We start from the raw sequence: 15,182 nt of genomic DNA, 5'->3' as shown, positions 1-15,182 counted from the left end.
GGCAGTCTACAGGAGGATGCTGTAAAGGCAGCTGAGGAGCTTGAGATAGAGGAAATGGAGCAGGCAGCAGCTGCAGCAGCTGCAGAGCAGGCGGCGGATGATGTACCAGTCGATCCGGCTGCCATGCATATGGACATTAATTTAGAGCGGCCCGCAGAGGACCCAGAGCATCACTCTCCGGTTGGGTCACCCGTTCATGATGAGAAGCAGGCTCAGGATCATCATTCTCCCGATCCAGCAGCACCTGAGGCTCCAGTTCAGATACCCAACTTCGGAGAGCGTCTTCAGACTCTGGAGGATGGCATGGTTTCCATCTAGGCTGATATTATTTCACTCCGTATGGATGTCATAGCCGCATTGCAAGATCTATCTAAAGACATCCGCGGAGCACACCCTACCCATCCTACCTCCTCTTCATGATTTTTATATCTCATTCTCATTTTATATCTGTGATTTGACTATTATATTTCTAATACTGTTATATTTTTAAGGCCAGTCTATCAGCCCTATTCCTGTGATGTACTATATATACTGTTTCCATTTTCTATATTATGCATGATATTTTTGAATGTCTGGATTTTATATTGATATATCTGTTTGTGATTGACTCCATCAGGTGCATCCCAGTGACTTCAGTGAGAGAGTGCTGCCCGAATTTTTCAGGACCACCATTTTTCCTCTCTCCTTACTTCAATTTCTTATCCCATTTACACTTGCATGTCCACTGTGCACTGTTATTATCCCTTTTGTTATCTGATGAGTTTTATCATAGTGCCATCTTTTCAGGACCACAGTTAATCCCAAGTTTGGGGGGGGGGGGGGGGGGCTATGCCACCCACTTTGATACTTCTGTCCCGGTCATTCTAGCTAGTTGCACTGGTATACTCTTTCCCTTTGTTCTCTTTGCACATTGAGGATACTGTGCCATTTAAGTTTAGGGGGAATGGGTGTTGTTACAGTATTTGCTTTAACTTCAAAATTTTGAGCATGACTTGTGTATTTGAGGAATTTTCTATAATTGGTCCATAACTAGCTATGATTTTGATCTTTTGAGGACTATATTGCTTAAAATTTAAAAATTGTTCGACTTAAGAGTCCAATACTCCTTGTATGCCTTGTGGATTCCATTTAGGAGTAAATTTTTCAGAAGATTGATATCTTGCTTGCACTTGTGGTCCACATCATCCTGATTTTGTGATTGTTTTGAGATTCACTCTGGGATTCTACACTAGCACAGGCGCACACTAGCATTCATTTGTGGGGTACATGCTTTGTTGATTATTGAATTGGTTATATCCCAATTGAGCTAGTAGTGCATTAAAAGCTTTCATTCTTAATAAAGGTGAATAACAACCCCTTTTCACTAAGTAGCCGAGATTCTAGCCTCATCAAGCACTAAATTTCTTGTGCCGAAAGGTGGAGGACCCAAATTCTAGGTTAATAATTGAACTTGCTAAAAATAAATAAATAAAGAGAAAAAGTTGTAAAAGTAATAAAAAGTGAGGACTTCTCCCAAAAGGTGAGAAGTGAGAAATGATTAGATGGAGGTTATTTTGATTTGTAGCGTAGTTGATTTGAGCTTGTAAGTCCTTAGGGGTGTTTGAACACCTAATGCCCAAAAACCGTCTAGTTTGGGAGTCATTGACCTAACGCTCGACCTCATGAATCGCTAAAAAGCTTAATAGATCAACACATTGCACTATGCTTCCATCTTTGATCCTTAGGATTAAAAAAAAAAAAAAAAAAATCGACTGAAAAGAATAAGCGCACCTAGAACAATAAAACTTTAATAAAAGGTCCACTCTTTGTCTTGATGATCAGTACTAGATTTGTGTGTTAGTTTGAGGGTAAGGATGTAATTATTTCTTTAGTTGACTTAGATAGTAACATATTTGATGCCACTCCACTCAAAAAGGATTTTAGTATTGTTTTGATTTGCATGATCATTTTCTTGATGTGTGAAGGACTATACTTACTTGCTTGATGTTGAGATTTTGGGAGATTGCTTGGAAATGGTTGAAAAATTGCATACTTAAGGTAGTTTTCTCCCAATGCTTGTTTGCAATATTGGTGTCTCTTTTGTGAAAATGAGCTTAATATTTGTGGGTATCATTTCTAGAAACCCTCACGAGATTTCACTCGTCCACTAGAGATAACCTAGGGGTTTAAAAGGCTTATTGCATACGCTAAATGTAATCGTGTTCCCTACGAAAGTGGCGTTATCCATTTATTGTTTTCTAGTTCATAGTTGTATAGTTGTCCATTTCATTCCTTTACTTTGTAGTTCATTGCTAGGGACTAACAATATTTAAGTTTGCGGGTGTGATGAGCGCTGAAAAATGCGCATTTAAACCCCTTAAGCTTAAGCATTCTGGGACCTTTATCTATCTTACTTTCCCGTTTTAGACTGATTTTGTATTATTTCCATTTTCAAGTACTTATCTCTAAAATAAGCTAACTCAGCCAAATAAGAGCTTAAAAGAAGCTCACTCAAGCTGGATGGAAGAAAGAAGCAAAGTGGAAGCAGTTTGAAGCAAAGTATGGAATTCAGCAGGTTCGATGGATCAAAAGTATATTTCAATCGATCGAAAGTTCATCGATGTAGACATTTTAAGATGGATCCGAGCTCTTTTGTCCTTATCCAAAGATCTCACAAAGTTCGATCGATCCAACAATTCTCAGATCGATCGAAAAGATTCCATCTTATCTTACTATACCACCCTACCTACCACTTTTGTCTCATTCCCCAAAATATCTCAGATTTGTCCTTATCTAAAAAGGCACCGCCATGGGAAGATCGATCCAGCTCAAGTTCGACAGATCTCAGCCATGTTCGATCGATCTCAGAGAATGTTAGATCAATCGAACTTCCCCAAGTGCGAGAAAATTCAATTTCCAGCTCATTAAAAGTTGTCTCATATCCAATCATTGGGAGGAATATTGGAGTACGAGCCCAGGTCATTGAGGGGTGACATTTGACCTACGTATATAAGGAATATGAGCCATTCTTGAGAGCATACTTGAAAAAGAATTTGGACACAATTTCCATATCATATTCTTAGTGAGGAAAAAAAGAAGAGATAAGGCTAGAGACACAAGCTTGGAGTTCTTCAATCAACCAAGAAGAGGAGCAATTTCTACCATGGAGTTAGCCCTTGAGGGTTGGAGGACACCATCCATGAGTGGCTAGACATCCTTTTGGGGCTAGAGTTAGCCCTAAGCATGTTTTCTACATCTTGCTTTATGTATTTTTGAGGGAATTTGTATTGTGATACATGCATTGACATTTTTATATACATAGATCTTATTTATTCAATGATTTGTGTGGTTTAATACTTCTAATTGATCATTTCATTCTATCCATATGTCTATATATGCTAGAATAGATGTTCATGTGTTTGTCTCTAGATTTTGTGTTATTGATGCATGTCTATGTGTATTGATGCTATAGATCTAGAGATTGTCAAGACATAGTGCTAAAAAGAATGCTCTTGTAGTTTATTTAATGGTTCATACTCATTTCTTGATGGATTGTGCCTCTCCCTTAGTTTAATTTCATGTAATTAGCTTAATTTTAGTATAATTGTAGTTTAGATGTTAAATGGGAGGACAATCCATTCTTATTGTTTGATGTTCCATACTTATGAAAATAAGTAGCATATGTCTCTAACCTTATGATGTGTATGGATTGTGAGCTTCAAGAAAGGATTAATGGTTTAGTTTGATATATTTTGTTATTCACTATGTTGTTTAGACAATATATACTTAATTAGTCATCCATACTTGTTGAAACAACCACACACACACACTATTATTGCAATACATGTTTTCCCCCTCATTAATCATTCATTAAGGGTGTAGAAAAGCTATGCTTAGTAGTGACCTCTAAACCCCATGATCTCTCTCTTTTATTTTTTTCTCTACTGCATTTAATTATTTACTTTAGTTTAAATTGCATCTTAGTATAATTCAATCACCAACCAATCTTTTGATTACTCGACCTACTAACCCTAATCTCGATTCCATAACTTAATACGACCCACCAATCCCTTGGGACGATCCCTACTCGCCCTAACTATATTTTTAGTGAAAGGTAGTAGTGGCGAATTATAAATGTAAAACTTGGCCACACTCATCTTAGTCATCTCTTTGCAAACTTTGGGTGTAACGCGACAACACCCACCAATGATCTCGATCACTATACTGTAAATATAATCCTAATTTAAATTACATATTTACAACAATACATTACTATTATCGAAGTTGTTGATCAATCAAAAGTGTATATATATTTATTAAGTTGTGTTAATCAATCAAAAGTGCATATATTAACTGACTTACCCTCTCTCTCTCTCTCTCTCTCTCTCAAATTATCAAACGACATAAAAAACTTGTTCCATGTAATTTTCCTAAGCACATGAATTGAATTCCATGAATATACCGATTCTCTACAACAAAGCATATGTCCTAATTAACCAAAATTCTAATATATATATTTATATGTGTGTGTGTATATATATACATAAATATATATACAAAAACACACACGCGCACATACATATATACACTGGCAGATCCAGGGCCCACCCAAAAACAAATTTTGTTTTTTTTTTTTTTAACTATACCTAATTTTAGCCCAATACAAACAAATATATATATATACTATTATTACTACTATTAGCCCACCCCATTAACAATTACTAGATTCGCCCTTGTATATACTTACACAACATGATCTTGATCACTATACTGCAAATATAATTCTAATTTAATTTACATATTTACAACAATACATTACTGTAATATTAATCTTTGTATCTTTGCAAGCTTATATTGTTTCTCACCTTTGTTTTAGGGTTTATCTCATAAAAGTTTGCTTTTAAATTGCACTTGGCTGCCAACTCGCATGCCATATCATTCATGATACTATATCATGAAAATCATCCATGATGTTTATCATTTCTTTTTATACAATATTTATTTAAACCACAATATGAAAATTAATCATCTTACCTTGTTGATATTCCTTCTAAAATTGATTAAAATTTTATATGAAAATAATCACTCTTAATGAAGTAATATTTATTTGCATAATACATATTTAGTAACTGCCCACCACCTCCACTTGCCTCCACCAGTATTTTCTCTACCCATTATATCTCTCTCTTTCTCTCTCAAAGTGGTGTCGTCGTCATCCTTCCGTTATCGTCGCCCATGTCCCCACCTCTTTTTCCACACAACCAACACTAATATGAGGGCCTTTGTTTTTCTCTCTCTTACCACCACTGCAGTGCCATTAAACACACATATACACACATGTTAGTACAAATAAGTGGATTTGATTGAGATGAAACTATTATCACGACATATATATCAATGGGTTTGATTATATAACACACATATATACCACAGCATTTGGTTTGATTCAACAAATTAGTGGTTTTGATTTAACAAATTATGGGTTTGATTCAACCCGAATTTCACAATCGCCTTCTTCTTCTCGATCATAACATGGTTGCCTTGTGTAATTGGACCAAACCTCAAGGGTACATGGTGTAATAAATGGCAAATATACATGTCTTGTGTAATTAGACCCAACCTCACGGGATGTTAGTGTATTTTACCCCTCTCTCTTTTTTTCTTAATCTGCACCTTGTGCACCACTTTCTTTGATAATATCACCAGGGACTTCGTCGAAAACAAGAATCATGGTTCTAACTCATCCATTTTATCAAATAGTTCTTTTGATTTGAAAAGACCAGTCAAAATTTAATGAAGCTAGATCTAATTTTGAAACACAAAAGAGACTAATGATAGCAAAGAAAAAGGTGAATTGATGGTTTAGTTATTTGAGGGAGGTATAGATTGGTCGTATTTGGTGTCGGTGCGATGATCTATTAGCAAATCAACATGATAGGGGTGTTTAGTGATCTGTTTGTGCTTTTACTGCCGGAGGAAGGTATGTTATTTTATGATTTAGTACTCTGATCGATATAAGATATATAAAGAGAAAGACATTCTAATAGAGGATTAGTGACCAAAACTATATGTTTCATGGATTCCGGTATTGGCACATAAATAAAGATAAAGAGATAGTTTTGTTAAAGCGATGGATTGGTGTGAAGATGTGTTTTATCAAATTATACCAATATCATTAAATTGATGATATTTAAAAATTTTAATTTTAAGTATTTTGTCTAATAAATATGGAGACAAATCTTAACCTCCCTTAAAGGTGGGGAGATTAGGTTTCCCCTCTTATTATTTGTGAAATATTTATTTAAACTATGGTATAAAATTTAATCATCTTACCTTGTTAATATTACTTCTAAAGTTGATTAAAAGTTTATATGGAAAAAATCACTCTTCATTAAGTAATATTTATTTACAGAATATGTATATAGTAACCACCCACTGCCCCCATTTGCCTTTTTCCCTTCTTTTTTTCTCTCAAGGCAGTGTCATCGTCATCCCTCCACATAACCAACACCAAATGGGGGCATTTGGCCTCTCCCTCCCCCTCTCTCTCTCTCCACCACCATTAGTGCTAGTAAACACACACACATACACGTGTCATGTGGCAATTTTGTAGGCAAGTGTGCTGACAAGCTACGGGTGCACGATCACACATAAGTAACGTGAAGGTGAAGTGTTTATATGTATTAGTGTTGTCTTCAAATGGTATAAGGCCTTTTGGGGTAAAATTCAATGACAAAACTGTACAATCTTAAGCCCAAAGCGGACAATATAATACCATGTGGTGGAGTGTTCTATTATATGTTAGTACAAATCAGTGGATTTGATTAAGCTAAAACCATTTTTTATATATCATGGCATATATAACAGCGGGTTTGATTATATAACATGCATATATATGTATCATGGCATTTGGTTTGATTCAACAAATTATTGGGGTTGATTCAACCCTAATTTCACAATAGCTTTCTTCTTCTCGATCATAATATGATTGATTTGTGTAATTAGACCAAACTTAAGGGGCTTTAATGATGACAAATATGACTACCTCAGGCAATTAGACCAAATCTCAAAGGATGTCAATGTATTTTACCTTTCTTTTTTTTCTTTTATTTTTTCCAATCTGCATTTTCAATGTCAAAATATGAGCCCCACTGCCAACATTGCTACTAACGACATATGTGCTACCAACACTGACACTATCATCGAGTTCTTCGCCGAAAACAAAAATCATGGTTCTAGCTTGTCCACTTTGTCAGAGAGGTCTTTCGATCGAAAAAGACTAGTCGGAATTTGACAAAGCTATCTGATTAAGAGACTCTGACGACAGCAAAAGGGGAGGTGAATCGATGCTTTAGTTATCGGAGGGAAGTAGGGTTAATCGTATTTTGGTGTCGCTACAATGATTTGTTGGTAGATCAACACGATAGGGTTCTTTAGCGATCTGTTTGTGCTTTAGCTGCCAAAGAAATGTAAGTTCTTTTGTGATCTAGTACTCCAATCATTTCGATAAAGGATTGTAGATCAAAGATATATGTTCCATGGATTTTTGGCACTAGCACAGAGATAGACGATTTTGTTAAAGCGGTTGATTAGCTTTCCCCATTGTTATTTATGAAATATTTATTTAAACCATGATATGAAATTTAACATCTTACCTTGTTCGTTAATATTCCTTATAAAATTGATTAAAATTTTACATGAAAAAATCACTCTTATAAGGAATATTTATTTATTAAATATTATGTAGTAACCGCCCACGGCCAACACTTACCTCCGGTAGCATTTGCCTTTACCCTTTTTCTTTTTCTCTCAAGGTGGTGTCATCGTCATCCCTTTATTATCACCAGCCCTGGCCCCACCCCTCTCTCCACATAACCGAAACCAATATGAAGGCCTTTGCTTCTCTCTCTCTCTCGCCCCACCGCCAATGCCATCACACACACACATACACACTCGTCAGTACAGATCAATGGATTTGATTGAGCTGGAACCATTTTATATATATCACGGCATATACATTAGTGGGTTTATTATAAAACATATATATATAAATATATATCATGGCATTTAGGTTTGATTCAACAAATTAGTGGGTTTGATTTAACCCTAATTTCACAATCGCCTTCTTCTTCTCAATCATAACTCTATTTCTTTTACAACTCGAAATAGGTCTCCAACTCTAGTTCTTTGCTTCAACAATGGCCAAAATTTCACCGACGAAACACGTTAATAGTGCAAGGGCGTGTGTGTATTTTCATTCATGTGTAGGGGGTGTGTGTGCGCGCGCTGGTGGAGGGAGTTAGATGAGAGTGAGAGAGAGAAAAAAATGGTGGTGGAGATAAGCGGTGAGAGAGTGAGTTGGAGCCGTGGTGGAGAGGGTTAATTGTGGAAAGGGATACATGTGTCATTTTAATTTTTTATTAAATATTATATTTGGGAGTATTTTAGGGTAATTAATTAGTGATAAGTTAAGGACATTTGGGTAAATGCATACAATTCTTAGTTCAAGTAAAAAATCATTAGTTTAGTAGAAGTGAGGAGAGTAATTTTGCAAAAAAATTAATTTGGGGAGAGAGTAATTTACCCTATTCCAATTTAAGGCTTATGTTAATTTGGATGGGCAAACATTCTTGGCCTAATTTTGTTGGGCCTACAAATCTTTACAGTCAATTATTTCGACTCCTCTACTCGGAAAATTATTATGGACTTCAAACATGCATAACACTGCACTCCTAGAGGAAGGAGTTCCAATGATATTGGAAATTTAAGGTAAGACTCAAGTGCAAGCATCTAAAACATCTCATATTTGCATATATAACTCATACAACTTTACAAGCAGAGAAAGTTAATACCTATATATGCTTGGATATATATGCTTGGATTGATACAAGGGCCACCCTATATATCACAGTCCTTTAAAAAAAGACGACCAATTGTGGCCCCAACATATTACTATTGTTATTCCTATTTTTCGTTCTTTGTACTAGTATATGTATATGTATCACATCATACATACATACATACATACATATATATATATATATATATATCAACTCCTGAGAAGAAGCTTTAAGCACCCCATGGACACTGCATGGTCTCCGAACCATTCCCAACCTCAAAAATGGCAGGGAAAATCCCGGGGTCTGCCGCTGCCTGATCGAAGTCCATCGTGGCCGTCACCTCCGCCCATATAGAGGAGTCATCAAACTCCGGCAAGTTATTCAGATTCCCCCAAATCCCCTCCCCTCCCACTTCACTCAGTCCAACTCTCTCCTCCTTGTGGGACTCACCATCAACACCACCACCCCCAACAGAGGACTTGCTGTCACAAAACACAGACTCATCAGTAACTCCAGAAGACATATATTGACTCTGCATGTGATTTTCCATGTGGGTGTTTGTCTGAGAATCAGACAACCGATTCGGCTTCGCCAAAAGCTCCGGCAGGTTGAGCTTGGCATCGGAGCCGTAGAGCTTATGTGCAGCCGCATCATAAGCCACGGCAGCTTCGTGGCAGGTGTCGAAAGTGCCTAACCAGAGCCTGGCCCCGCGGTTAGGCTCGCGAATCTCGGCCACCCATTTGCCCCAAGTCCGCTGCCGGACACCTTTGTAGGTGCAGGAAGCGTTCTCAGGTCCCCCTTTCCCTCTCATGCACCCTTTTCTTGAACTTGCTTCTGGTTTTCGACCCATCTGCTTTCTCTATCCTAAACGTCCCACAACTGGTTTCAACATATATTTTTGGTATTCAAGGGATGGATTGTGATGAGCTTGGGACCTTGGATGGCTATGTAGGCTTATATATATATATATATATATATATATATATATATGATCTGTGTGAATTGGGTTACTGTTGTTATTGATCAAGATTACAATTCCCATTGCTGATACGTGTCTGTTGGTGGCGACGGACCGGTACTACTTGGCAAGACCAACCTGTTTGATGGTGTTATTGTTTCTCATCTATTATACACACTTGGCCCATGCATTCTTTTTGTACGCAAGCTCATCTGGCAAAAAAGGAAGACCAAATACATGAATGGGTTCTGAATGTGAGCGAGGGAGAACTCGTTTGCATTTAATATTGGGCTTAGAGATGTGGATAAGTTTGGGACTGACTTAAACTTGGCAATTGACAGTTTGCAACACTCCTTGAAACGTGGAAGGTCCTGGTTCAGGTGGTGACTTGAAAATAAGTGAGACACTAACTTTGAGAGAGACAAAATTATGTGGACTTGGGTCTTAAAATTAATCTTTTTTTTCTTCTTCATTTTAAGCTCATTGTGTCAAATCCTCCGATTAATGGAATAATGTGATGAAGACTAAATCGACTAGTCCAGTACACTTCGAGTTTTTTTTATTCGAATCACTGACGTTCAGATTGTAATTGAACAATCTTATCGAATTTATGCTAGACAATAGAGATGAATCCATACTATTGCAATTTTTTTTTATAAAAGAATTAGTCGGTCAACTTAAAATGGTACGTCAAAAATGACTTACAAAATCTTTATTTGATATATTATAAATGTGATACTTCTAGATTTTAGAGCCACTGGTGATTAAGTCCAAGTACAGAATACAAGGGATATCAAACAATTAATATTTAAACAAGCATTTGAATACAAAAAGAATAATAAATAATTAAATAAATAATAAACTGAAGGAAACTAAATAATAAATCCATATTTTAAGATTCTCAAATAAATAATAATTAAAAATTAAATAATAAAATCCTCCAATCCTCGGATACTAGTAATTAATTAAACTACAACCCGGGAATCCATATTGTGGACCTCTAATAATATCCTAACTGAAATAACTGAACTGAAATAAAACTAATAATTAAACCATGAAGAATAGTCCTATGTAGGGTCAGAAGAGTGAATGACTGTCTCTACTTGGCACGAACAATCTCTAAGACTGGAACTAACAAACACCTGAAAAATAATAGTGGGTCAGGCCCACATACAAGTTCTAATCTACTATATCCCAAAAAGAGACCCGATACACGTACATATCCTAATTAATTCAACAATAACTAAATAGTCCATAAATAGATATATACACACTAAAGGAACCTCACTAGACTATAGAGTTATCTCAACCTGAATAATAGGCAACATGCAAAACGCACATATAGTGGGTATGAGTACATAGACCTACCAGGATACACAACTATACTATATCTAGCTACACAGCCCTGGCAATATACGCACCCTAACCACTGATCCTGAGACTCAAGCTCATATCATGGCGTATAACTATATATTTAAAATCCGTCATATCCAACCATCAAAAATAAACTATCCAATTATTATTTTAATAATATGTCATCCAACTACTCCGTTGACCTGACACGAATAAGTAGGACTTAACACTATGGTTAATCCGTTCCCTTATTAAAAATAGGTAGGACTTAACTCTTAAGTTAATCCATTCCTAATATACTCTCATCCCATAATGGTGCATTAATCCATATCATAATCAAATAAAAGTTTCCAATTCAAGGATAATGTAATAATATTTATATCTAATAATCCAAATAAACTGATATAAATCATATACACATCCTTTACATTTACTTGAGTAAAAATATCAATTCTAAGTGGCATGCATTTAATTTATATCACAAGAAATTAACATCCATCTCAACTAAATTGTTCATCTCCATGTTTTGATTAAATTAATTTAAATCTAAACAATTAATTAAAATAATTTAATCCAACCATATTTAATTAATTTATCATTTTTACAATTAAACTCCATACTTAGCATGTAAGCTTAAATCATGCACTCTAATTCTTAATGAATCTATTAAATAAATAAATATTTAATACGAATTCATTAATCAAAAATAATAAATATTAATTTAACATTCCAACCTTGAATAGATTACTGTTAAAAAAATATTTAATGAAAAAAAAAAAATATTGTCCAAACAATATAGAACCGTAACCATATATAGACAATTTGCATTGCTTTATTTTTTTATCCCTCGTGTGGCGTGTAGGCTTTAAAAAAAATATTGAGATTGAAATTCAATCTAACAAAACTGATACTAATGATTCGTACCATTAGTTTGTTGTTTTACTTTTTCCTCGTTCGGCGTGTAAGCAAAATAAATCATAACTTCATATAACTTATATAACAAAATGTAACATGTAAAAGTATGCTTAAAACAATATATAATAATATGCAAGCCACCAAACAATTCTGACTTAAAAATAATAATAATTAAACACAATTATTAAAACACAAAACACATTAAAACTTAAGTTATTAAAATATAAAAATTCATCATGAACCCATTATTAAAACACACGAACTTTAATTTCTAAATTAATTCATGTAATTAAATTCAATTAATTTATACAAAGAACCTGGAATTAATTTAACATGCATAGGGTATGAATCAAAGGAGAAGAGAAGAATTAAAACTTGCCTTTAGGGATTTGATAAAAACCCTAACCTCCTTCTTCCTCTTTCTCTTCCTTTTTTATCTCTCTAAAATATATTTCGTGATTTATTTTCTAACCCCTTTTACTAACCTATAGCTATATCTTTATAGGCTAAATAAAATAACCTAATCCTCTTTCCAATCCAAATTAAACACTAAAAAGGTAATTAAAATATATTTTACGTACAATCTATGTATAATCCTTTTTATATATAACATATAAATATACACATCAGATTATTACTAAAAAACTTTCCTTATATATATATATATATATATTTTATATATATATATTTATTTATTATATATACATATCCAACCGTCCATGGATAATTATCCATACCCATCAAATCCCTTATCCAAGTAGTCCATGGAGCCCAATTGGTTGGTCCATTACCACAATCCATATCCAATTCCTTAAAAATATAAAAATAAAATAAAAATAAAATAATTAAATTCCTAAACAAATACACATCATCACACACAATTTCATTTAAACAAATAAATCAATTAACACATTTAAACAAATAATTAAATCAATTAAACAAGTAAACAATTAGCCAAGAAATCAACTAAATAATTAAATGCAATTAAAATAATTTTTAAAAAAATATCGAGACTATCCTTTTAAAATCAGTGGTATTACAATAAATCATTTGACCGTCGTCAAAAAGTACTCGGCCGGCACCGCGTTGTTGCCTGCCTCGATCACCTCTTTTCTTCTTTCGCAGGAAAGCCATAATTCTGGATCATGCAGCTTATGCATTGATACATCGCTTATCAATGCTTATAGAATTGTGGATACATGGACGCTTGGAAAATATCAATTTTAAATTTATAAAAACCACTACCATTATATGGTATAGAGAGTAGGGGGTCGAACACAAAGATTCAAAGGTTTGATTCAATAACAAACTAATGATCAAATGAAGCGATAAAGACTGTTGTTTGATTATGATCCTAAATTGACTACTAAAATTAAAAATATCTAAAATGCGAGTAAATGAAGTATGATTGAACAAGATAAGATAAGAGAGAAAAAGTCTTAGGGCATGGAATTCACTTCTAAGCCATGCAATTCTACCAATGCAATTAAATTTGGGAATACCAAATGAACATACAAAGATTGTGGCTACAAGCATACAATTGAGGTCAGGAGAATACTACAATTATTTTTTTTTCGATAATTAAGGATTTCTCATAATTAAAAGAGTAGATACAAAAAATGAGGACATTTCCTCAACCCTAACATTACAGAACTGGGAAAGAAAGAAAAAAAAACAAGTGTCCACTAATGTTGGCCAAAGAACCCAACTAAAAGCCCAAACAATGACTAAACCCACGGACGAACTAAATACTTCCTTCTGCACACTAGTATTGTAATATCCTTAATTTTAAAAGGATAGTCTCGGCATTTTTAATAATTATTTTATTGCATTTTTATTTGTTTATTTGTTTATTTGCCTATTTATTTTAATTAATTGATTAATTGTTTTATTTAATTGAATGGTTTGTTAATTGTTTAGTTAATTGTATTTTTATTTTTTTAAGTGGATTAATTGAATTGTAATTGTTTAAATGGTTTATTTGTTTATTTAATTGAGTTACTTGGATTAAATTAGTATTATTACTTTTAATGTGAAATTAGGGTTTTATTATTTTATTATTCACGTATTGGCCGACTAGGATTTAATTAGGTTTTCAGCCTAGGGTTTTAATTGGATTTAGGTTTAGTAATTGCCTATAAATATATACATCCTACGTCTGCCTAGAGTTTTAGAACCCTATTCACGGCACAGTGAAGGCGGAGCGACATAGCAGAGACTTGTGAGAAAACAGAGCAACTTTGGTGAGGGTTTCGGTTATGGATTAAAGGTCGGACCTAGGAGAAGGGAAGGTTGAGTAGTAGGAGGTTGATAATAAGTGGACTACATCGAAAAACTTAGGAAGACGGCGACAAAGTTTTAATTCCAAAACCACACAGGCAAGTTCTATTCTGTCTCTTTCCCCATGGCCTGTGTTCTGTGCATACCTGGATGATCTCTAGGATTTTAATTAGACATTAACTGAATCTTGCATGTTTAGTATATGTTAAATTGCTCGTTTGTATGTGTTGAATTTAATCTGACATTGTTCTTGCAAGTTTGGGTTTCAGTGTTTAATCTTTAAGCATATTAAATCGGTAATTGATTTATGGTTCTTTTTAATGCAAACTATTTTAAATAATGGACTAGGATGATACTAGACATACTTTAGACTCTTAGGTTCAGTTTTAATAAAGAACAGAAGGATTGGAAGTGGTCGGGGACGAAGCAGAAGGCCGGAGAAAGATCATGACTCTTAGAGAGGGAGAGAGCCGGCTCCCCTAAGTGAAGAGCCGGCTCTAGGGGATGTAGAGCCAGCTCCCCCAAGTGAAGAGCCAGCTCTAGGGGATGTAGAGCCAGCTCCCACCCCTCTAGAGCAGGCTCCATGCTTAATGGAGCCTACTCTCAAGTTCTGAGAGCAAGCTCTCTCATGTTTATGCGTTCTAGAATATTTTTCTGCACTATTTGGACGAGTTTAATTTTTCAGAATTGTTTTAGGACTTTACTGGGGGTTCTAGATAATGATTTCATGGAATTTTAAAACCTTATATGGCATAAATTATACCTGTAGGCTAATGGATGGTGATGAGCGCTAAAAAGTATACTTTTAAACCCTTTAAGTTTGAGTATTTTAGAACTTTTTTCTATCTTATTTTCCC

General features: G+C 34.6%; 1 protein-coding gene across 1 annotated transcript; it reads right to left on the bottom strand.

The window, feature by feature from the left end:
* Nucleotides 1-8,760: 8,760 nt before the first annotated feature.
* LOC132279291 (dehydration-responsive element-binding protein 2D-like) lies at nt 8,761-10,006 on the bottom strand. Its single transcript, XM_059781222.1, has one exon. The coding sequence runs from the start codon at nt 9,667-9,669 to the stop codon at nt 9,049-9,051; it is 621 nt and encodes a 206-aa protein (XP_059637205.1). The 5' UTR covers nt 9,670-10,006; the 3' UTR covers nt 8,761-9,048.
* Nucleotides 10,007-15,182: the final 5,176 nt, after the last annotated feature.

This window comes from Cornus florida, unplaced genomic scaffold (assembly GCF_030987335.1).
Source record: "Cornus florida cultivar Cherokee Brave unplaced genomic scaffold, ASM3098733v1 CherokeeBrave_3.0.0_Hap2_Chr10, whole genome shotgun sequence".
In the NCBI taxonomy this organism is placed as follows: Eukaryota; Viridiplantae; Streptophyta; class Magnoliopsida; order Cornales; family Cornaceae; genus Cornus; species Cornus florida.
This window is presented reverse-complemented; position numbering and strand designations above follow the sequence as displayed.